This window comes from Mesocricetus auratus, unplaced genomic scaffold, assembly GCF_017639785.1.
Source record: "Mesocricetus auratus isolate SY011 unplaced genomic scaffold, BCM_Maur_2.0 Super-Scaffold_100015, whole genome shotgun sequence".
Taxonomy (NCBI): Eukaryota; Metazoa; Chordata; class Mammalia; order Rodentia; family Cricetidae; genus Mesocricetus; species Mesocricetus auratus.
The window spans coordinates 32,969,937-32,994,872 of NW_024429198.1; the positions used below are offsets into that span (position 1 = coordinate 32,969,937).

Genomic DNA, 24,936 nt, shown 5'->3' on the forward strand with positions numbered 1-24,936 from the left:
TTTTCAGTGGTTTAACAAATTTTAATTCAAAATAGACACTCTGGAAATAATAAAAAAAAAATAAAGTCCAACAAGCTCTGAATTTACAACAGAGTACATCAATAGTCACAAACAACTGCCTCGAAATGAACATTAGAGCAATTACATGCAAGTATTGTATTTTAAAAACTATATATAGCAACACTGCAGTGCTTCCCAGAGGCCGGCATCCCCTCTGCTTGCTGTGCATCACTCAGAGGGGTGATTTTGACCAGAGTTGGCTGGTCCCCATTACAGTTCTGGTGCTTTACATTAGTTCATAGTATGTTAAAAAAAAAATTGGCATCCACAGGACTGTGAAGATTCATCAGTCCACATTCCATTCATCTCAACACCTGGGCCTGAGGAAAGCGTGTTTCTCCAACTCTAACACATCTATCCCACGCTATTCTAATCAAAGACAGAGCCTGGTCTGCTGAAACCTGCACTCCACCTCAAGTTGTGTTCTGGCACTCACTCTGTAGACCAAACTGGCCTTGAACTCACAGAGAGCCACCTGCCTCTGCCTCCTGAGACCTGGTATTACAGGCATGAACTACCACGGCCAGCTTTCTTCATTTGTTTTTGTTTTTGAGATGGGGGTCACACTACATAGACCAGACTTGACTAGAACTCAGAAATCTGCCTGGATTAGCTGTGTCTATATACAAGGGCAGGAACCCCACTTGAGGCATGGTCCTTCCTTTCTACTAGTTTACCAGCAGTTCCAAGGAAGGAGGCATCGAGGTGTTTTCAGTTATTCTAAAGGCACTAAAGACTTGTCTCACTTTCAATGGAGGACGGACTGGCCATCATAGCACAAGACAGTCTGCTCTGGGGAGCACTTCTATTCCTGCAGAGATTTTACTCATAAAGCAAAACTTGATTATTCACTAAACACCAGACTTCAGGCTCAGGGTATTTTAATAAATGGAAACATTTGGTTTTTTATGGATTACGATATATTTTTTTAAAATAGCTATTAGGGAAAACCTAAAAGATGTAAATCAAATGTGTAGTCTTAAGCAGACAGCATTCCCAGCATCAGCAGAAGTTAATGCTTACAAGTATGTCCTCAGGGCCCAAAGACTTCAGAGTGCTTACTTCTCTTAGACATGGACATAGTTGTTGTCTGTCAACTGAAGCTGAGCAATGCTTTCATTTTCTATTAATCAAGTATTCTCAAACAAGCAGAAATTTCCTTAAATGAAAAACAAGTATTTGTGGACTCCAGGTTGTTACTATTGATACTGACACTCCTGGGAAAACAAGGCGTGCATGAAATACCAAAGATTTAATTTACATGGCAGGAAAAAACCGAAACAGTTGCAAACCAAGCTGCAGGGAACAGCCCATCTGTGGGACTGTGTGCTTCTTTACCAGGCTTTCTGAGCACCTGGAACGCCTTGCAGGGCCTCAGACACTTAGAACAAAGCCAGGGCACATCCAAAGTCATCCAGACTCCAGACCTAGTCTTCTACAGGTGGTGAGTCACACTCAAAGTTCAGTCTATGTTTGACATTTTTTAGTTCAGACATATCAAAACCTAGCAGTACAGAGGGCTTATGAGTTTTTATTGCTTTCATGCAAATATACCTTCTTTTCCCAAAAAATGAAGCCACGTCGATTTTCCACACCCATAAGAGTGAAGTCAGTAGCTCCACTTCTTTTCTACTAGGATATGGTCTCTTGTGGAAATAGTCTCTAAGAAACTGTTTTTTGTCCTCATAGGAGCGGCTTCCATACTTAGCGGGATCCAATGCTAACACCTGCAGAGAGTCATCACTGGCCCCTGGTCCCTCTGTCCTGCTTTCATTCTTCTGTCTCTTCAAAGGCACAGCACTCAGCCCTCTCTCTGCACCCGGGATTGCAATGGTGTCTAGAGAGAGCTGGGGCTTGTCCCCATCCCTCTGGTCTTCAGCCCCCAGGTGGCCTTCTGGCAGCTTTCTCTTCACAGCAAAGGTGGAGTCAGGGATCACTTCCCCGTTAACCAGCAGCAGTTCACTGCTCTCAATAAAGCCTGGCTGGACTTGCAGGTCTGAGCTGCTGTCCTTGGGAGCACTTCTACAACGGAGCAAATGGACAGCAATGGCTCCTAAGGTCATGTTTCCAGTGTAGACCCCACAGCAGTGAATGCACTTAAAGGCTGGAGACCTGAGCATTGTATGAACTGTGGGCATGACATGGTGCCTCTCCTTCAGATGCAGCTCATAGGCATCAGCAGTCAAAAATGTGCCAAAACAAAAGGGGCAGGTCAGCTTCTGTTTGCTAGGCATCTTTGGTGAAACCTCGGGTTGAGGCCTCACCTTAACATACACGGGTACCAGTGACTTGGAGTGTATTCCAGCAAGGATAGCCAGGTATACCTCTCGCTCTCCAAGCTTCTCTCGTGGCAGTATGGTGATGAAATCGAGATGGGGGAACAGCAGGTTCCCATCAGCATCCAGGTCCAGCTGGAAACCTCTGTTACTGTAGTCCATAGACAGCCTCTTCTTGCCCAGGTGCTTAGTCCTGCTGTGCTCCACAAGGCCCCGGACATCATGAAAAGTGCAGGGACAAAACAGGCACCCCAAGCCATGCATGAGCAAATGGTGCATCAGCTCCTCCTGCGAAACCAGGCACTTACAAGAGAGGCAGCGCACGGTCTTCTCCCTCATCCACTTTAGAAATGGGGCACATGCAGCAAGCTTTTCAGGTTCAAGTTTCTCACCAGACTTGGACTCGCCCTGCTTGTGAACGACTTCCATGTGAACCTGGTAGACGTTAGCGGGGAAGAGCTCATTGCACACCTGGCAGAGCTGAGACTCGCTCTGCTTGTGAGCCACCTCCATGTGAACCTGATAGACGTTGGAAGGGAAGAGCTCATTGCAAACCGGGCACGTTTTCCACTGCTTGGCCTGTCTGAGCGCCTGATTTGCATCTGCCACAGGCGAGGTAGCCTGAACAAACACACTAGGGGCAGGGCTCACTAGCACCTGTGGGGAGGGCAGGCTAGGCAAGGAGCTAGCCATCTGTGTGCCCGAGCTTGAGGGCAAGAACTGCACTGGCACCTGGGGTGGTGGTGCAACAGCCGCAAGGCCTCCCCCAGAGGACACAGGCAAAGTGACAGACACTGGGGCCAGCGTATAGGTGGGGATTCCATTCACCTGTTTCCCAGTCGGAATGAGCTGTCTGAGAATAGAGCCGGAAGTGAGGAAAGTAGTGTTTTGTGAGGTTCCAGCTCTCACCGCCTGGCTCACAGGCAAGATGTTGGTGCTGACAGACGGACTGAGTTGCAGCACACCAGGCCTCACAGGGGGGCCCACAGGAAGAACTCCTGATGTTACTGGCTGATTGAGCTGAATAACACCAGAGCTCATACCCTGATTCACAGGAACAACAGTTGAGGAGACAGTCTGGTTTGAGGAAAGCAGCCCAGGTGATACCACCTGGGCTGCAGGGAGAACCCTCAAGGGCACTGTCTGGCCAGGAGGGAGAACACGAGATGGAGCTGTCTGGCCAACAGGAAGAACTGATGACTGGACCACTTGACCAGCGGGTAGGACACCAGAAGTGGCTGTCTGGCCAGGAATCACTCCTGCAGGGGTCACCTGGCCTGCAGGAAGGACTCCTGATGGAACTGCCCGACCTACAGGAATCACCCCTGAAGAAGCAGACTGGAGAGCCCCTGAGTTGACAGGGGGACTCACAGGCAAGACACCAGGCCCAACAGGTCTGTTTATGGGCCCCACGGGCCTACTTATGGACCCCATGGGCTGAGTGAGGGGTAAAACTCCAGGACGGACAGCTTGATTCATAGGAAGGATGCTTGCTCCAACAGACTTAGTCACAGGCAGCACAGAGGTGCGCACAGGCTGATTAAGCGGGACGCTGTGAGAGAGAAAGACGGGCGGGGGGGCTGATGGCTGCAGGGTGAGGCTACTCTGGCACACAGGCAGAGGGCTGGAGACCAGAGCTACCTGAGACTGGGCAGTGGTGGGGGGGGAGTGTGGAAGGCTTCCAGAAGAGCCTGGGGCCACAGACACTGGTTGCACAGTGCCAGGGCTTTGACTGTTCTGTGGCAAAGCTAGGTGGAAGCAAGGTGAAGGGGCTGGGAGGCTCGGGGCGCTGCTGTTTGGCGGTAAGGCCAAGTGGGTCACTGGTTTGGGAGCAATGTGCATTTGCTTCAGAAACCCAGTCCTCTTGATGTGCTCTGAAATCACAGACCTCAACTTATTCTCCAAGTCCCTATGTACATCTGATGTCAAAATGTGATACATCAGGGCATCCTGACTGCTGGCAATAGCGCTGCATTTTTTACAGTAGTATTTGTCAAGTGTCAGGGTCTTATCCACAGAAACAGGGTCACTTGCTTTTGGTTGCTCTGTTTCCTCGGTTCGAAAACCAAAGTAGGAGTTAATTAAGTAATGGAAATGGGCCACCAGCACATGCTTCTTCATGCTGTAGTACAAGGTGTTGGAAAAGTTACACTTTAAACACGTGAAGCTTATCACGTCACTCCTTGATGTCTTCGCCTCACCCAGAATATTCACAGTGTAGCTCTGGACTCTCCGAGCAGGTGCATGGAACATCCTGAAGTGCTTGCCCACCACCCTGGGCTGTGAAGCAAACGGACAGTTGGGGCAGGGGATCATCAGCTCTTGGTCGGCCTCATCTTCATGGTAGCGATGCAGGTGGTTTTTTAGGGAGGTGAGCACCTTTGTTGAGTACCTACAGAGACTACAGCAGTACGGCTTTGTTCGGTATCTCTGTCAAAAGAGGAGAGAGGCATAGGCAGAGTGACAAACTGCTAGGTTTCCCTTCCTCACTCTCCCTGCCTGTGTGATTCCCTACTAACATTGGAACTCCAAGGAGCACCATGTACTCCCAGATGATGCGTTCGCCTGGGAAGCCATGCACGCAGTACCGTTGGCCTTGACTTTGCCACCACAGAAGGTTCATGAGTAAAAAGCAGTTTCTACACAGAGCTGTAAGCAGTTTCTACATAGAGCTGTGCCCCAACATAACATTTATAAGTACTTAATTTTCCCATATCCCAAATAGTATTCTTTTTGCTTGTTCCCCTCCCAACCCCCAACCGAGACAGGGTTTCTCTGTGTAACAACTCTGACTGTCCTGGAACTTTGTACAAGCTGGCCTTGGGCCCATAGAGATCTCCTGCCTCTGCCTCCCAAGTGCTGGGATTAAAGGTATGCACCACCACCACTCGACAGAAATGTTTCTTTTTTAAATATTTATTTTTGTGTGGTGGTGGCACATGCCTTAAATCCCAAAACTTGAGAGGCAAAGGCAAGCAGATCTCTCTGAGTTCAAGATCTATAGAGTTAGTTCCAGGACAGTGAAGGCTACGAGGGAGGGAGGGAGGGAGGGAGGGAGGGAGGGAGGGAGGGAGGGAGGGAGGGAGGGAGGGAGGGAGGGAGGGAGAAGAAAATTCAATAGTTCAATATTTGCTCTTTAGTTATACAGACAAAACTCCTTGATATTACTGCGATTCATCTTGCACAGTCCAGCTTTATGGGGGGGCAGAGAGATGCAAAAATATTGGGATGAAGATTATTAAAATAAGGATGTCAGCAAACATTGTCAAATAAGGTAAATTGGAGAAAGCATGTTCATTCTCCAATAGTACTGCTGCATTTGCTGGTCCAGCAATTCAAGAAAGCATGCTGAATTAATGTACCTGTAGTTATGATACACTGGAAAGCCCTAGGTTTCTCATTGTCAGATCAAGTGTGCACAAGCTGTACTTCCCACTGTTGCTCCGGAGACAGACAAACTCTGTATGTATGTGTGTGAGTATGTAACACGCTCATGTGTGTGCACAGATGGCCTCAGGAAGCTGCTAGGTGTCCTGTCATTCTCTGTCTCAATGAACCTGAAGTCAGACTGGTGATCAGCAAGGCCCAATGACCGTCCTATCCCTCCACAGCACTGGGGTTACAAACCTGCACATAGCCACACCTGGCTTTTATGTCAGTACTAAGGATCCAAACTTGGCTCTTGCTTTCACAGCAAACTTTCCCAAAAACTCATCTCCCCAGCCCATGTCCTCAAACATTTTGAACCTGGCACTAATTTGGATAGCTATCAATGACAGGCCATTTAGACATCTGTTTCCATAGAGAAGTCTTTCTTTAAGGCAATGTGACCATACACAGTATTTACAGATCTCAAACAATTTACAATGGGACATCCAAATGGGACACTATACATGTTACTTTAAAATACTCAATGGAAATCAATCCATTTCTATCACTATAATAATAAGAACTTGCAGCTAGCTCTTCAGCCAGTATGGAAGAGGGGTCATTTCATAAAGACTATCCTCAGGCTACAAGATGGAACAGTGGGAAGAGACTTGTTGCCAAACCTGACAACCCAAGTCCATCCTTTGGATTCCACAGGGTCAAAGGAAAAAGCTGATTCCCACAAGCTGTCCCCAGACCTGCACATTACGTTAGTGCCCACACACATCTAAATATACAAACAAAGGTTATAAACAAGAACACAACTCTCAAGAAGAGAGAAGTCTGAGGGACTATTTTTTAAACATTTAGAAAACTATTTCCTGACCTAGACAAAATCTTCCTGGCTTTCTGTGGTTAACAGCTGATCCTTTCTGGAGGACATCACAGTGTTTCTGTTTGTCCAAGGCATATGGAGATGGAGTGTGGCGTTCACATACTCTTGGATATAGGAGCCTGGTTTCAACACTCCTTTAACTGTGGATCACCCATGAAAAGAGAGCCTCATGCTTGATCAGCAGAACACCCCCCACCTCCCCACCACACCTCCACACCCCTGTTCTGGATCAGATCTGAAAACTGAATCCACACCCCAAGGTACTATAGTCCTCAGGTAAGTGATTTTACATGACCCTCCCAGCTTTACTTCATGGAAGCCACCTCCCAGATCATTTTAACTTGCATGCCCCTCCCCTCAGAAAACCAAACTGATATTGCTCCCTCTCTGGGCAACTTAAGTAATAACAATGAGATCTTGTACAGTTGTATGAGAACCTAGTTCTGCTGCTGCCCTATAAATTCAGTATTTTAGCTTACAAACAACCAAAAATAGATTTCTACAGTCTATGTATAACAAAAGAAATTGCTAGACCTAGAAAAAAAAAGATTCTATATTTTGCATTAATCACTAAGCAACGCAAAAAAATAAGTTTCAGAACTCAGAGAGCCCAGTGGTCAACACAGGCTCACAGCTCAGAGATCCCTAGAGCTACAGTGGCACTTGAACACTTCCTTCAACCCAGTCAAAAGCAAAGACAACAATCTGCAAACTAGATTGCAGCAATAGTAGTAACACCAGAGACTACAATTCCAGTTCCACATCCAAACCAGCAATTTCTTGTTCACACAGTGGGGTATTAACCACACTTTCTTTTCCATATTTGTCTTCTAAACCAACAGTGCATCACATGACTCCAACAAAAACCAACATCTTCATCAAATACAACTGCAGTGGACCCTCTGGCCAACAAGCTAGCCAATGTGGTTGCTACTGGCTGGAAGAGGTTCATTTTCTGAGTTTGCCTACACTGGGGTTCCTGGTCAGTCTGGAAACTCAAGTGAGCCATCATCTGCCTCCCAGCTGCATCCGAGCCTACAGATGCAGGGTGCAGGATGCTGCACGCCAGCGTGGCACTGCACAAGCTCAGTGCCAGTGTCCCTGAGCTGAGGCAGCACGGAACTTCACATAGGTGCCATCAAGGGAGGTTCCCTGTACTCAAGGTTTGCTCTGACAAACAATTTTTCTCCACAACTGATCCACAGAACCCCCCCCCCAAATGTTCCCCTGCCTTTATACCAGTTCTTATAGACTTACCACTCCCACTTTATATAATGAATATTGACTCCTGGATCACTTAAAATACCCAAAGCTTGCAATAAATTTAACACCGAATCGGATCTTTGCTTTGCTTTGGGGATGGGCTGCTTTTGTTGCTTTTGTTTTTTGAAGCAGGGTCTCATAGTTCAGTTTCACTCACCTCCTGATTTCGCTGTTTCTACTACCTGCATACTAGAGTTACAGGTGTGTGTCCACATCACACCCAGACTGATCCAACCTTTTTGTAAACATCACAAATAAACTTGTTCAGCTGTGATTGTCATGGTGTCATGACAAGAGAGAGGTTTCTGATCAGGGCCTTTCTGGATGTTTTGAAATCTCAGTGTCATCAATAATATAGATCCTCTAACAACTTCTTTCTACTGTTCTTTTAAGAAAGATAGCATACATTAAAAGAAAATACCTGGTATCATCATTCCCCGGAAGTCTCTAACCCCCTTCTTCCTGATCTTGTCACCTAGTGAATACACCTTGTGTATAAAAACTACTGCCCCTTAACTCAAATAGACCCCCCTTCTAATTCAGATCCTCTTTAAAACTTTTAAATCTAGATTCAATATGAAAGAAAACATTCAATATGTGTTTCTGAGTCTGATGTTACTTATAAAATATGAACTGTTTCATGGCTGATGTGTGTCATCCTTGCATAGTGGCCTGTTAGTATTCTATCTTTCCAATTTTACTGCATGAACTCCTGAAGATAGCACCATCGCTTTATTCCCATGTAGAATCCAGGTATGAGACATGCCTGACTGGTTAGCAGTTAACTATTACCAATTTGCCATCTTCATAGTATTTAGTTACTTTTATTTTGTTTCCAGGCTTCTTAATGGTAATCTTAGCAATGTCTTTATGTATATGTAGGGGCTGCAGTGAACAAAACAAGCATAAGGAAAAGCTGAAAGTTATCAAGTGGCAGTATAAGACAAGATAAATGAAGCTGCTGTCCTAAGGGCACACATAGATCTACAGTAAACCTAACAAAACACTTGGAAATAAACACAACAAATTAAAAGGTAAAGCATATGAAATACAGGTATAAGAAAAGAATATTTTCATGCAGACGTACAATACTTGGATTTTAAGCCAATTCCTTATTTTTCAAAAGTAAAAAAGGTTAAACTTATAAAGTGAAATATTAAACTAAGGTTAACTATTAAGGATTTTTGTTGTTGTTGTTTCAGACAGGGTTTCTCTGTGTTTACAGCCCTGGTTGTGCTGGAAGTCACTGTGTACTGTGTAGCAAAGCTGGCCACACACACACACACACACACACACACACACACACACACACACACACACACACACACACACACACACACAGATCCACCTGCCTCTGCCTCCAAGTGCTGGGATTATAGGCATGTGCCGCCACCACTACCCAGCTTTGCAGTACACTTCTCTATGTAATCTTAACAGGTTGCAAGATTAGTATTACCACAAAAATTCAATACATCACACTATGACCTAGACAACAGGTATTTTCGGTTCCATTATAATCTTAAATAATCACCTTTGTACAAACAGTCTCCTACTGACTGGATGCTACAGCATTTATTCAGAATTACTACATCAAGGGTTCTTATACAGTCGTCACTTCTAATAGCAAAGCTGGGCTATGTCACCACACTGTGCATGTGGAAACTGTCATCAACAGTCCTGCAATGAACAACTCTGAGCTCTGCTTCTTTCCCACTCATGAACAGACCCTCCAAGTGACCAGCAGTCCTAGTAGCCATGGTATGTGGCATCAGGCTACTTCACTTGCCCCTAATGAAAACATATTACAAAAATACATACCGCTTTCTTTCCAGAAGGTTCCCAAAGAGAAACATCTCCCCATGATGTATTATAAAAGTACTTCTCTCCTGGATCAAAGCCTTTAAGATCCTTAAGGAAAAGAAAGAAGAAAGAAAGAAAAACCATTATGTGACAATTTGTGAGTTACAGAAATATGCCTATAATCCCAGCTACTCAGGAGACTGAAACAGAAGGATCCCAAAATTCAAAGCCAGCCTGGGCAACTTAACAATACCTTATTGCAAAACTAAGGTAAAAGGTTAGACTACGAGGCTCAATGGTAAAGCATTTGCCTCATACGTCTAAGGCCCTAAGTATAATCCCCTCCTACCAAAATTAAATGCATGATCAAGTAATCTGGCACCTAAAACATCTTTGTGGTCAAAAAGAAAAATAGGAAGTACAGTCATTAACAAATGTTTACCTTTAAAGTATGAGTATCAAGAAAAAGGTTTAAATGATCCACATTACAACTACATTTTACAAGAGATAAACAGAGATCTCCCAAAAGAAAATATCTACATTTTATACATGTAAGCAAAGCCTAGGTGCACATAAGAGTCTAAAACTCATGTAGCTTTGTAAGTCAAAGAGAAAAAAAACCAATGTCTACGCTCAACAGTCCTTTCCAATAGCACTTTACCACTATCCAATCTGCTTGTGGAACATAAAGAAGAATGTTTCTTTCTTTCCCTTGGTCATCTTTGAGGGTATACCTGTTAGCCAGGATCTAGACATACCCAGTGTCTTCTCTTTCTAAGACAGAAGTCGTTTCCTTGTCTTTTTTCTTTAGTTTTATGTTACCTGTAGGTGCTCTGCCTGCTTGTCTGTGTACCACATGCATGCCTGGTGCCCAGAGGCCAGGAGAGAACACAGTCCCCAGAATCAAAGTTAAAGATGATTGTACTAGGTAGATGCTGAGGATTGAACCTGTGTCCTCTAGAAGAACACTCAGTGCTCTGAACTGTTGAGCAACAGAACCACCTGCATGCTGTAACCTTTTGGCATCAAAACACAGAGAACAGAAATTTACTACAAATGGGAAGGCCAAAGTCAGGCTCAGGACAACCTGAAGAAAAGGAGTGTCATGACTCACCATCTAGAAAAATCACTAGCTACTTTGAAAGCTGACATTTCAAAAGGATAAACAACCTGTGTCCATTAAGGACCAGATGAGCCTCAGTCAATATTTGGGAGCCCTGAATGTAGACCAGTTGACAACACCAGGGTAACTAAGAAGCCAGCAAAGTCACCATGCAATACAAGCATGGGGAATACACCCTATATGCAAACCCTACAAGCAAAGAAAAAAACCTCAACAGGGTATTGTAAGTCAACCTCTCTGAATGTGGCACTTAAATTTCACTTTCTACACAACAATTGGTTATATTTTATAACATTTACAGTTTACACTACTAACCAAAGGTTACCTTTAATAATCAAGAAGGAATTAGCTGAATCAGACCAATGGAATACAACTGCCTTCACCTACACCAATGCTAGTACCCTGACTCATGGCTTGCTCAGCCTGTTTTCTTATAGAGCCCAGGGATGGCACTACCAACAAGGGGCTGGGCCTTCCCCCCATCAATCACTAATTAAGAAAATGACTTACAGGCGGATCTTATGGATGCATTTTCTCAATTGAGGTTCCCTTTCAAATAACTCTAGCTTGTATCAAGTTGATATAAAACTAGCCAGCACAAAAAGAGACCACAAAATCCAGCAATCATAAAACTCATAATGTTCAGTATCTAGTCGAAACATTTTAGCTATCCAAACAGCAGTAAAATATTACCCCAAATCAGGAGCACAAGCAATGATAGGTAACTCAAATGTATGTGCCAGAGACAGCTGAGCACGTAAAGGTAGGTGGAAGGAGAAGGGTTGGAGAGAGAGAGTTCAGTAGTTAAGAGTACTTGCTGCTCTTCCAGAGGACCCGGGTTCGCTTCTCAACACAAGGCAGCTAACAACCGTCTCTAACTCCAGTGCTGGCAAATCCGACACACACTCAGAATTCTGGCCTCACAGACCACAGGCACACAAATGGTTCCCAGCATACATACAAAATACTCATACACATGTAAGAAAAAATAAACATTCAAAAAAAGATGGACAGAAGAGATGGCTCAGCAGTTAAGATCAGTTGCTCTTAATTCCCAGCACTCATTAGTGGCTTCAGCTCCAGGGCATCCAATGCCCTCTTCTGAGCTCTATAGGCAACATGCACACACGGTACATATACATACATGTAGGCAAAAGATTCAAAGACAAAGTATAGTTTAAAATTCTAAAACACATAATAAAAAGGGGGAAAGGTGGAAGGAGAAAACTGTCCCACAAAGTCCTCTGACATCCACATATACCTGCACATATACATACAATAACAAAAATCAAATTGTAAAAAAGAAAAGACGGCTGGAGAAATGATTCTGTGATTAACAGCCCTAACGCTCGTCCAGAAAGCCTAGTTCAATTCCCAGCACCCACATGGTGGCTCATAGCAGCCTGTAAATCTAGTAGTTCCAGAGGCTCTGGTGCCCTATCTGGCCTCCTTAGGTACAGGCATGACTGTGACACAGATAATACAGATGCAGGCAAAACATTCTTATCTATGATCGTTTTAGTTTGTTTTTATTTGGGGGGTTGGGTTTTTTGTTTTGGATTTTTTTTCTTTTTTTCTTTTTTTTTTTTTTGGTTTTTTAAGACAGGGTTTCTGTGTAGGCTTGGCTGTTCTGAAACTCTAGGCTAGTCTTGAACCCAAAAATTCACTTGCCTCTGCCTTTCGAGTGCTGGGATTAGAGGTATGCACCACCATGACCTGGCTGATCACTTTAATTTTTAATAAGTAAAAAGTAAAATAAGGAGTTACAGAGAATTCTTAGGACATTTTTATTTAAAAAAGAAAACATGACCTGAAGGGGTTGAGGCTGCAGCTCTATGAATTTAAGAGCAGATTTGAAACTACACAAGAAAAGACTGGGAAATGTATTTATTTATAGACTGGCTCTCACTAGGTAGCCTAGGCTGGCCTCAAACAATCCCCACGCCTCAGCCTCCCAAGTCCAAGTGCTAGGGTTACAGGCATGAACCATCATACCCAACTTGGCCTGGGAACCTTGATACAACAAGTGAGGAACTGCAGAAACCCAAAGAGCTCTGAAAATGGAGTCTCAGGAACAGACGAGAATAAACATCAGAAAAAAGAAGTCACTACATCCTCCAAACCCAGTGAAATATATAGACCAGAGGTTCTCAACCTGTGGGTTCCAACACCTTTAGAGTCAAACAACCTAAGGCCATCTGCATACCAGATGTTTACATTACAATCAGTAACTGAAACAAAGTTACAGTTATGAAGTAGCAACAAAAATAGTTTTATGGCTGGGGTCACCACAACATGAGGAACTATATTAAGAGTCACAGCATTAGGAAAGTTGAGAACCACTGTATTATATGCTCCAGTTCAGGAAATTCTGGAGACCCAGTCAAACCAAGTGAGACCACATTACCATACATCAGAATTTCAGTGCTGGAAACATGGGTGCAAAGACACCAGCTAGGAAAAGAAAACGGACACTAGAATTTTATAACAAAGATGTCTAGTTAGGCCAGGCACTGGAGGGGCAGGACTTTAATCCTGGCACTCCAGAAGCCAAAGCAAGCAGATTTCTGTGAATTCGAGGCCAGCCTCATCTACACAGTAAGTTCCATGTGGCAAACAATGAGACCATCTGCCTAACAACACTGGAGACATAAAATGCTTCACAATGAAAATCTGGCTAAGAGAACCAGGAAATTTGCTGCAAGATAGAGTCTCCTCGATATAGCAGAGAAAAGAGAGCTTGCAGGCAACGCTGTCTTCACAAAAAAAAAAAAAAAAAAAGGCAGAAAAAAGTGAAAACTTGGAAAGATAAATTAAAAACAAGCTTCAAAATGACGTTTTAACCCAATCAGATTAATAGTAACAGGGATTAGCAAACCTTTTCTACAGAGAACCAGGTTACTGGTACACTGTATTCCAGTAACCAGAATCTACAAAAATAAGAAGCAAGACTTACAAAAGGGACCAGTAAAAACTGTGCTTTGTGACACATGACTATAATATTAGCACTGCACTTTCAAGGCAGAGACAGGAGGATTAGAGTCTGAAATTAGAATGTGCTAAACTTGAGACCTAATCTCCAAATGGGAATCAATATAGTCCAGAGCAGACAATTTGCCCATGCAAAAAGCCCTGAGCTATACCCCAACGTCAAAAAAAGGACATATCCTGTATATATGTCAATAAAGCACTGTTGGCCAATAAGGAAGCAAGATAGGTGGGACTAGGAGTCAAGGAGGACTCTGGGAAAAAGAGGCAGAGTTAGGCACGACGTAAGCCGCCAAAGTAAGAGGTCCGGACCCTTTTCTCCAGTAAGAGAAATACTTAGATTAACAATTATGGGTTAAATACTTAAGTCAAAGCTAGCCAGTAAGAAACCAAGCAAATGGCCAACAGCTTCATAACTAATATAGTGTCTTGTGTGCTATTTAGGGACTGCAACTGTGGCACGGCCCAGACGGATGGCAGGGAAGGCAACACATTACAGACCCCAAAATATTTACAAACCATACCACATATTCCTAAGAACTGGAGCAATGTACTGTTCGAGCACAGAATCAGAACACTACTTTGAACAAACATTCAGCCATTTCTATAATTGTAAACATACAACAACCTCATAATTGCACATCTAAGTTTTCGTTCTAAAGTCAAAGTAGACACCCACAGAGTTTCATAATGGTGGTTAGGACTGAGTGAGGAATGGTGAGTGCAGTGTTCTGGAGGCTGAGCCAGGCAGAGCTCTGTGAATTCCAGGGCAAGTTTCAAGTCAGCCATGGTCAAACAGTAAGACCCTCCTGTCTCCCCTCCCCCCCAAAAACAAACAAACAAACACAAACAAACAAACTTAGGACAGGGGATGGCAGAGACCTTGGTTTATCTGCACAAGACCCAGTTCAATCTCCAGAACCTCCCAAAACAAACAAAAACACTCAGGAGGGCTGCATTCCAAACAGCCAAAAAAACAAAACAGATACAGCCTAAATGTCTGAGCACCAAGAGTAAGGAAACTGCATTTTTTTTATTTGTATAATGGAATATTAGCAGCAGGCAGGACCCAACACAAATGTAATGATACAGAAAATCTCCCAGAGACAGACAGCATACAGCTTTCTTTTCCATAAAATGTACAAGAGGCACATATAATCTGTAGTGAACTACTTTGGAAATAGATAACCAGTGGTACAAGGGCAAGGATTCACTGAAAAAAGGCATACAGGGACTTTATGGTGTGATTGGATTGCTGTACGACCTGACAGGAACTTAGACAACATGCACATGTATGTCAAAACCCACAAAGCACACCAACAGGTCAAGAGTGAAATGCAGTGTCTCTCTCTGAAAACAAAATAGGATGGAACCTGAGTAGAGAGACGTAAGATAAGCAATAAACCAACCACTGTAATAAAGTATCGCCAATTTCACAGATCTCTCTGAGAAAGGAACAGAAACTGCTAGGGTCTCTACAAGAATTACTCACCTAGTTTAAAGCAAAGACAGACTGTTACAGTTAGGAACAGTTATTCTCTACTAGATTACCAATCATAAATAAAACCTGATTCAAAGCCTGAAATCAAATATTAAGAAACTGGCCTGGAGATATAGCTCAATGGCTGAACAGTTATCTAGTATTCATAGTTCTCTGAACCAAATTTTCTATAAAATATAAAAGTAGATACTTTCTACCAACACTCAGGAGGCAGAGGCAGGTGGACCTCTGTGAGTTGGAGGCCAGCCTGGTCTACAGAGAGATCCAAAACAGCCAAAACTACACAGAGAAACCCTATCTTGAAAAACAAAACCACAGCAACAAAAAAAGTAGACACTTCCTCTATTTCCACAGCCTAGAATGAAGCAATGGCTATGAACAGACACCAGCTCCTGTTTAATATTTCTTTAACTATGTATGTCATCCACATAGTCTCAATGTTATGACAATGAACCACTGAGAAGCAAACTGGCCAATAAATCTTGTGACTATGACTTTAACTTTGAAACTTTTGGAAGACTGCACATATTTAGTTCATATAGCAGTCTAAAACAAAAAAAAAAAAATCAACCTTACATCATGTTTGCAATCCACTTGATATATCTAATAATAATACTGGGAAATTAAATTCATCTTCTTTTGCTGAAACAAATCATTCAGCACATTACCCCAAACAAACCAATTTTTTTAAAGAATAACTAAACAGTCTAAAAGCCCCTTCCTAAAGCAGATATGGTGGCACACTCCTGTACCCCATCACTCAGGAAGCTAAGCCAGAAGAACATGAAGAGCTGACATAGCTCACTTAGAAAGACAAGTTCTAAGGATGCCTCCATGCAGACATAGAAGCATCAGAAAATCCATTCTCGACTCTCTAATGTCGCCTCCAGCCTTACTGGCCTCATCTGTCACTTGTGCACACTTACCTTCAGCAGCTCCTTGCAGCTGTCAAGTCCAATGTCCACCAAGATGCCTTTCACCCTCTTCCTCACCTTCCTGATGTTGTCAAGATTCTGCACAGGAACTTGAAACATTTTTGATACTTTCCTTAAAAAAGAAAAGAAAGAACTGTAACTAATATGAATACACACAAATAGAATTTTAACAGGCAGCAAGTGGTACTGAGGAAACTATACAACCAACATGCAAAAGAATGACACTTGACTCTCCTTACTGCATCATAACCCTGGCATGAAAACATACGCCAAACTACTGACTCTTAGATAAAAACCTAGGCATAAACTTTGATGGCTTTGGATACAAGCAGCACCAAAAAAGCACCCACAACAAAAGAAAAAATATATTAGGCAGACGTTAACAAAATTAATGTCTCTGGGGCACCATCAAAAAAAGCAAAATTTCCATAAAATGGGGGGAGATTTTTTTCAAATTACACTTCTGATATATCCAGAAAAAAACAACTCAGAAGAGTTGAAGAGACAGTTCAGTGTTTAAGAGTACGTGTTACTCTTGCAGAGGACTCGGGTTCAGTTATCTGAATTCACATGGCAACTGTCTATTCTGCACATATGTGATGTTCAGACATACATGAAGATAAAATACTCACATAAAGTAAACATACCTTTACAAACAAAAACAACTCAATTTGAATGAGCAAGGGATGTAAACATACTTTTCCAAAGCACAGGAAAGCACGCTGCCTATCTTCGTCAGGGTAAAAAACAACAGTACTGGCAGGGGCCAGGGAAACCACAACTGGACTATAGTGCCAAGGGTAAGACACACAGGTCAGCCAATTCAGAAAGCAGTCTGAATTCCTCAAGGGAACAAGCATGGAGACGCCCCCTGAGCTAACAGTTCCACCCAAGAGAAAAAGTTGGGCAAGGATATTCAAAGAATTATTCAAAAACAACTCCAATGTCCACCACATAAGACAGTTATGTACATTTGTATTTTGAACCATAAAGAGAAGTGCCAATACATGCTGTAACTTTAGAAACATTCTGATGAGAAGCCAGACACAAATTTATATATAATTATGATTCCGTTTTTACATAAAGTGACAGAATAGACCTATCTAGAGATAACAGCAGTTGCCTTCAGTCAGAGAGAGATGGTAAGTGGTAGTTAAGGGAACTGTTTGTTTTTTGTTTTGGTGGAAGGCACAATGACAACTTTCAAACATCATCTGTGAATAAGGGTAATGTTATATGCCTGTAACCACAAAATTTGGGAAGCTGATGCAGGAGGATCACAAGTTGGAGGCTAATTTAAACTAAACAAAACTCTGCCTCAAAAAATGAAGTAAATCCAGGCAGTGGTGGTGCATGCCTTTAATTCCAGCAATAGGCCAAACCAATCAAGTATGGCGGGAACAATGCCATCAAACGAACTCCAAGACTAGATGGTAAAAATAGCACATCTCACTCTTAAAGAATACTCGTGGAATCCAACCACATTTGTGCCCACAAACTCAAGAGACCACATGAGAAGTGCACATCCTTCAACATGGAGTGAAGACACCTCCAGGAAGTTTTGGTCCCAGATACCAAATCACTGCTGATTCTCAATCCCCTAACACAGCAGAGGGCGAGCCATCTACCCAGTCCCTATAAATGTCAAAGTCACAGACTAGTGAACCTGTTAAAATGTTCTGCTCTACAAAGTGCTCTTGAGGTGGTCTGTAGTAACAGAATACACCCCCATAGAATATAGAGTCAAAGCCATACTGATATAAACTACAAACATGATAAAGACTGGGACATATACCTCTTCACAATAAGTCTGTTAATAAGCACGGCATCACAGCACAGGTACAATCTCACCTGGGAAACCAAAACAGGAAGCTCATAGTTCAAGGCCAAATTGGACTATATAGTGAGATGCTGTCTCCAAAAAAATAAATGAAGACAGAGAACAGGACAGTGGCGGTTGGGGGAAGAAAGCAAGAGTAGCAGCTAATTTTAGAAACATGGACACAATTCAATGTCCATCAATTGGTGCAAGGATAAGCAAATGTGTTATGTCCAGAGAAAAGGAGTTGATGCAAAAACATCATGCTCTGTAAAAAGATGTTGGATGAAAGAGCCCTTCTGTCATCTGGCTCCAGTTCCATGAAATGTCCAGAAAAACAGCCTCTGGAGGTGACAGCAGATCAGCAGGTGGCTGTCTGAGGTCAATAAGTAAACAGACTTGTGGGGAACTGGAAATGTTCTAGTATTAGACTCTGGTGATAGCTGCACATATACATTTTCTTTGCAGAACAATGAATTTTGCAGGATCTCCACGACACAGGACAGCAGGATATCCAAGAGGAACCCCAGTGAGAACCCATTATCGGTGTAGTGGAGGCCAGAGGCCTTGAGCCAGAAGGATGACTTGTGGCAATGAAGACTTGCATGTGAAAATGAAGGAACTAAAGGGTAAACTGTGTGTCTCATTGGGCCACATTACAGCTTTCACGACAAGATGACGATGACGATTCCTTCTGTTTCTGTGGGGTTTTTCTTTTAAATGTGGTTTTGATTTGGGGGGAGAGGGCAGACATGAGACAACAGGGTAGGATCAGAATGATGAGAAATCTGTGAAGAATAAATAAAAGTTGAGGGGGGAAATATGAGGTTAAGTCTACCATTGCCACCAGAACCTCAAGAGCATGAGAGAAGCCTGTGGCTTGCACTGGGGAAGGGGCTGAAACTTGGGAGGGGGGCCGGGTAGCGCAGGATACACAATATGGCCAAAGCAACCACTTGTATGCTCCTTTATTCTGCTTAGAAATAATGTCCTGAGAAATTTCATCACTTTCTGTATTTAACAGCTGCACCTTTGAGTAAAACTGCAATTTTGTCTTTTGGTTGAAATAAGAAGTGTACTGTCCAAACATAAAGCAGTTAATTATTTGACTTTTATGTAAATAAAACCATGAGGGCTAGTAAGGTACCTGCCACCAACCAAGGCAACCTGAGTTCAATCCCTATAGAAGAGAACCAACTCCTGCAAATTGTCCTCTAACTTACATACACACTTACACATTTGTGCAAATATACAAACTCACAAACACAAAATTATTGTGGCTAAAAAAATTTTAGTTCCGCCAGGCGTTGGTGGCACATGCCTTTAATCCCAGCACTCGGGAGGCAGAGGCAGGCGGATCTCTGTGAGTTCGAGGCTGGCCTGGACCGACAGCCTCCAAAACAATACAGAGAAACCCTGTCTCGTAAAACCAAAAAAAAAAAAAAAAAAAAATTAGTTCCATAAAAGGAAAAAAACTAAGGAATTATTCCAGAGTGAAGGACCCTAAAGATAACTAAACAATGCCATTCTAACTTTCATCTTCTTTTCTACAAATGACATTACTGGAGTGATAGGTAAATCTTCAAGAGTCTGAATAATTAAAAATATATTGCCCTCTTGGTTTTGATAACGTATTACAGGTATATAGAATGTTCCTGCTTGCAAAAACCATTTGGGAATGATGATCTATTTCATTTGACAACTTCATCTCAAATGACTGGGGGAGAGGACTTCTTTGTATTGTATCTGTGACTCTTCTGTGAACTTGTAACTATTTCACAAGTATTTTTAGGGCCAATAAAATGTCTCAGCGAGTTAAGGTGCTTGCTGCCAAGCCAGACAGATCCAGGAACCACATGGAAGGAGAAAACTGACTTCTTTTAAGCTGCCCTCTGACCTCTACTGTACAAGCAACACACACAAAAAAAACCACACAAACATAATTTTTAGGTTATTTCTAATAGTATAAGAAAATTTTATGAAATAGTATGAAAATTTTAAAAAGTATTAGTTAAATTCAAGTGGTAAACATTTGTTATTAACTTCACAACTAGAAAGACCATATAAAAGTCAACTTTTTATAACTTATTTTTAAGAATTGATAATTGCAATAGAGTGATAAATTATTTGTCTGTTTAAAAGCAATTTGGTACCATCTCTCAAAACTCAACAGCAGTTCCTGGGTCATCCATCCTGACAGCCCTTGTAACCCCTATCTAAGGACAAGAAGGACACCTCCTTCACTAGCTCCCGCACTGAGCTGCAGCCACCTATTGGCTATTTCCTTAATGGACTGAACGTCATCAAGGAAAGAAGGTCACAAAACATTACAAATGCTAAAAAATTAAAACTTAAAATTTTTTTTTATTTTTTTATTTTTTTTTGGTTTTTCGAGACAGGGTTTCTCTGTGGCTTTGGAGGCTGTCCCGGAACTCACTTTGTAGACCAGGCTGGCCTCGAACTCACAGGGATCCGCCTGCCTCTGCCTCCTGAGTGCTGGGATTAAAGGCTAAAACTTAAAATTTTAAGAAGGGTCAGAACCACATACAGATACAAATCACCACTCAGGCTTGTATTGTAAAGAGGGAAAGCATGTGGCTGGAACCAGATTGGGGTCCATCACATTCCAGGGTAAACAGGTCACATCAAAAATACTAGTGGCACACTCCCAAAAGTACCGTTTAAGCAAAAATTAAGAAAAAAATATAGCCGGGCGTTGGTGGCGCACGCCTTTAATCCCAGCATTCGGGAGGCAGAGGCAGGCGGATCTCTGTGAGTTCGAGGCCAGGCTGGACCGACAGCCTCCAAAACAGAGAAACCCTGTCTCGTAAAACCAAAAAAGAAAAAAAGAAAAAAATATAAAACTCTTTGGAGGAGGCAATGATTTGTTAGAGCATCATGAAAGATTTAAGATTTATTTATTTATTACGTATACAGCGTTCTGTCTGCATGCAAGCCTACAGGTCAGACAAGGGCATCAGATCTCATTACAGATGGTTGTGAGCTGCCATATGGGTGCTGGGATTTGAACCCAGGTCCTCTGGAAGAGCAGCCAGTGCTCTTAACTGCTGAGCCATCTCTCCAGCCCCAGAAGAAATATTTTTTTTAAAGGATGGATTAGTTGGACATCATGGGAGGAAAAAAAAAGTACTTTAACAGAAAAAAAAAATACCAGTGACGGAGAGGAGAGAATGCCCCAACCTTTAACAACTGTCAGGATTTTATCCTTTCATTTTGAGCAAGAACTTTTCTTTCTCGACTATAAGTGTCCCCCTATTCCTTCACTGTTATTGTAGTTTCCAAAAAATAAGCACACTAATACTTTACTTTATAAGAACAATCATGAAACAGGCAATTATAGAAGGTTTGTAACACGTGAGCAGCCCTTCCAACATCCCTGGTCTACTGTAGGCAACCACTCTGGGGAGGGCAAGGTGACTTCTATCCACACATTTTAGCCATCCTAAGACACAAGATTCCATACAGAATGCCCACTGGATCATCCGAGGGACAGGGTGCTCTGTTTTCACATCTGTACATCCTCCTCCTCACCACTGCAAAGAGTAGCTGGTCAGCCAACTGAGCTTCCCTACCCACCTGTACACAGGAACTTGTTTTTCAACTGTTTGTTCCAGAAGATGAAATATCTCAAAATATCCAACTCCTGCATAAAATAACATTTCCTAAGGAGATCCTTTTATTTCTTTTGTTATCATGCCCATTTAGGGATAATTTTGAAAATATGTGTACTTTAATAGTTTTATTTTCTGATACTATAATGACATCATTTCTCCCTTCCCTTTCCTCTCTTCAAACCCTCCCACATTCCACTCCTTTTCTCCCAAAGTCACACATTTTTCATTAACTGTTGTTACACACATATATGTATATGCATACATACTCCTAAATAGAACTTGCTCAGTCTGTATGTATGTTTTCCAGACTGACCATGTGGTATTTGATAACCCATCAGTATGCTCTTCTCAGAGGCACCCCTCAGTAGCCTGTAATTCTTCATGTGAGTTCTCACTCTCCCCATCCACTTTTGTTATGTCTAGTGCTGTCCTTGTCCAGCTCATGTCATTCAGGGGCTGGAGAGATGGCTCTATGCTTAAGTGCATGCACTGCTCTTGCAGAGACCCAGGTTTGGTTCCCAGCACCTCTGTTGGCTGGCTCACAACCACTACTGCCAGGGAACCCGACACTGTCTTCTAACCTCAACAAGCACCTACACTCATGTGCACATACCAGCACACAGGCACACACACAGTTTAAAAACATATTTTAAATGGTCAGATGATGATCCTTTTAAGAAAAAAATCTCAATTCCTACAAAATCTAATTTTCGAAATGATTTATCTTGAGCCGCAACACAGCAATGGTCACCAGCACAGGTTCTGAAGCTTTTTCCTGGGTGAAATCAGCTCAAGAGATTTTTAGCTGAGTAAACTTATCGAATCACTTAATCTCTCTGGGCTTCAGTTGTCTCCACCTGTGAAACCGTGCAAGGAATTGACTTAATGAGCAGCTATCAAGATGACAACACCAGTAAATCATCAGGAATTTACTATAATGTAAACCAAGAACTAAGTGAATGTCCCAACTATTAGGACACAGGACTTTCTTTTAGCAACTTCCAGACATTATAATTCAGAAAGTCTGGCTCAACTCACAGGGAAACTCCTTCCTAGTCACCTGACCTTCATCAATCTGCTGCCTCTGAATAGCAGATTGGCAACAGTCAAAGGATTTGGTACAAAGTGGAAAAAATAAGCTTTACCTTCCCGGAGTATGGGAACCACCAATGCGGCAACAGTACATTGCAAACTTGATTGCAAATAAAAACCCGTCAAAATCCCAAGACAACTTCAAGCTAAAAACTGCCTTAACTGCTATCCTCTGAAGCCAATGATCCAGACCTCTTTCCTCCCATTTCTCAACCAGATGCCTAAAATAGCCTAAAATGACTTCATTTCCTGCCTATCCTTTCTAAGTACAGATCTATGCTTAAGGACCTTAGGACCACTGCGTTTCTAAGCAGGGCCTCCATCTACCCAAAACATCGGTATGTGACCACCACCACCTATGATCTCTCTAGTCAAAATGCATGCACAAGACTCCAACTACAGACGAACATCGTACTTTTCATAACTACTTTTTTACACACGCTGTCTCCCATTCACATCAGACTAGACCGGTCGAAGCCACCACTGATCAAAAACCCTTCAGGCAAAAAGATTCCATCGGTCCCAGTTACACTGTGGGTTATCTGTATGTGTGATCGCTCATCCCACTCGCATGAACTTTAAGCACCACACTCAAGCGAGTTTTGGTTCAAATTCAAGCATACTTCGAAAAAGCAAGCGTTGCTCCACAACACACTTTCAACCTGCACTTTCCTTCTTTCTTTTATGTTCTTAGATTTTATTCATACATTTTCTACAAAGGTTTCGCCTATTTCAATCACTCTAAAATGGCAGAAGCAAAGTTAAAGTTTACGTTCGGCATCTGCTTAGCAAGTCACGAACGCGGCAGTATCGGGGATAAAGGGACAGCTATTTGCCCTCGGCGGTGCCTTAAGCCCGCCTCTCCTCCGGGAGAGAACTCGGCGCTTCAGATGTGACCACGATCCTGCCCTGCATCCCGCCATCCTCGCCAACCGGCTGATCCTCAGGCTTCGGCTTGGTGCCGGGTCGCCGCAGAGGGGCGCCCTGCGCGACAGCGCGACGTCCGCCACCCTCCCTTCCCTCCAACCACTCTCACTCGCCACGCCCGGCGTCCTGTCCCTGCCCCGCCCCCCGCCCCATCCATTCCCCGGCCTCTGTCCCCGGTGCCGGGACTCTGCAGGTCCCCCGTCCCTGCCGGCTGCTCTCCCGCGTCCTGCCCGTCCCCCGTCCCGCTCCTCGCCCGCCCCAGAACGGCCCCGCTCCCACGTGACCCGCGAGCGGGCGCGGAGGGGACCCGAGCCGCGCACTAGAATGTCCGGATTCCGAAGGCACTGAGGTAGCGACGGCGCGGCAGGCCACAGTGGGGACAGCGCGGCGGACAGCGCTGGGGACGTCGGGGCGGACCCAGGAGTGGACGGCGGGGTGGGCGGCGGGGAGGGCCGGGGGCGGCGCGGGCCGGGCGGGCCGTACCTACCGCGGGGCACGAGGAGCGCCGCGTCCCGCCGCCGTCGCAACACCGCTGCGTCCTCCGCCTACGCGGCGGGACCCCCGCCCCGCGCCCGTCCCTCCTCCCGCGCGCCAGAAAGAGAAGATGGCGCTCAGCTGCCTCAGGAAGTGACGTTGCCTCATTTGCATGCCGGCGAGGCCAGCCAATGGGTGTGGAGTGTGCCTGGGGACCCCCTGGGCACTTTCCACGGGCCCCTCCAGGCCCCTGGACCCCGTGGGCCTCGAGGCCCTGGAGGGGGTGGGGCCTGCCGCGACCCCCTCCTCTGGACTCAGGGGGGCCAGGGGGACAGCCTGTCAGCTCTCCCACAGCTCTGGGCAAGCTCTCGAGAGAGTTGGCCTGGTGGTGACGTCATTAAGGGGGTGGGGCGAGCCCGACGTGTCCCACGTGACCGATCACATGGTCTCACCAGAGCTCTGACTTCTTTTGCATGGGATGGGGGCGGAGCCAGTGGCAACCAAGTGGGTGGCCCCGCCCACACCTACAAACCAATGGGAAGCCAGTCCTGAGGATAGTGTCTTGCCATTGGAGGATAGGATTTAAACTCTAGGAGCTTGGACCAGTGTGCCTATGATTGACATATCTTGGTGAGCCAACGGGGTGGGATCTCCTGACTCATCATTCTTGTTAAGAAAAATTGGTGTCACACCTTTTGGGAATTTTCATGCTAAAGTTACATCCATACCACACTGTGTAAGAAGAGGGTTAATTGCATGTATTTGCATAATAACAGAAT

At 43.9% G+C, this 24,936-nt stretch overlaps 1 protein-coding gene across 2 annotated transcripts; it reads right to left on the bottom strand.

Moving 5' to 3' along the window:
* Positions 1-24,495, bottom strand: Adnp2 (ADNP homeobox 2). Of its 2 annotated transcripts, none has more exons than XM_040757765.1 (4): positions 24,171-24,495; positions 16,202-16,322; positions 9,682-9,771; positions 1-4,766 (listed from the first exon to the last, which is right to left on the bottom strand). In XM_040757765.1, the coding sequence occupies exons 1-4, from the start codon at positions 24,329-24,331 to the stop codon at positions 1,488-1,490; spliced, it is 3,651 nt and encodes a 1,216-aa protein (XP_040613699.1). In that variant the 5' UTR covers positions 24,332-24,495; the 3' UTR covers positions 1-1,487. The 2 variants fall into 2 exon arrangements, with proteins under 2 accessions (XP_040613699.1, XP_040613700.1); XM_040757766.1 differs by lacking the exon at positions 24,171-24,495 and adding an exon at positions 18,006-19,225.
* Between the last annotated feature and the right edge of the window lie 441 nt (positions 24,496-24,936).

What these genes read in the sequence shown, in the direction of transcription:
- Adnp2 (XM_040757765.1), bottom strand. Translation starts at nt 24,331, where the DNA reads ATGCAAATGAGGCAACGTCACTTCCTGAGGCAGCTGAGCGCCATCTTC. An exon ending in GCTGCAAGGAGCTGCTGAAG is followed by an intron (nt 9,772 to 16,201) that starts GTAAGTGTGCAC and finishes CTTTTCCTTAAG; the next exon opens with GATCTTAAAGGCTTTGATCC. An exon ending in AACCTTCTGGAAAGAAAGCG is followed by an intron (nt 4,767 to 9,681) that starts GTATGTATTTTT and finishes CTCTTTTGACAG; the next exon opens with AGATACCGAACAAAGCCGTA.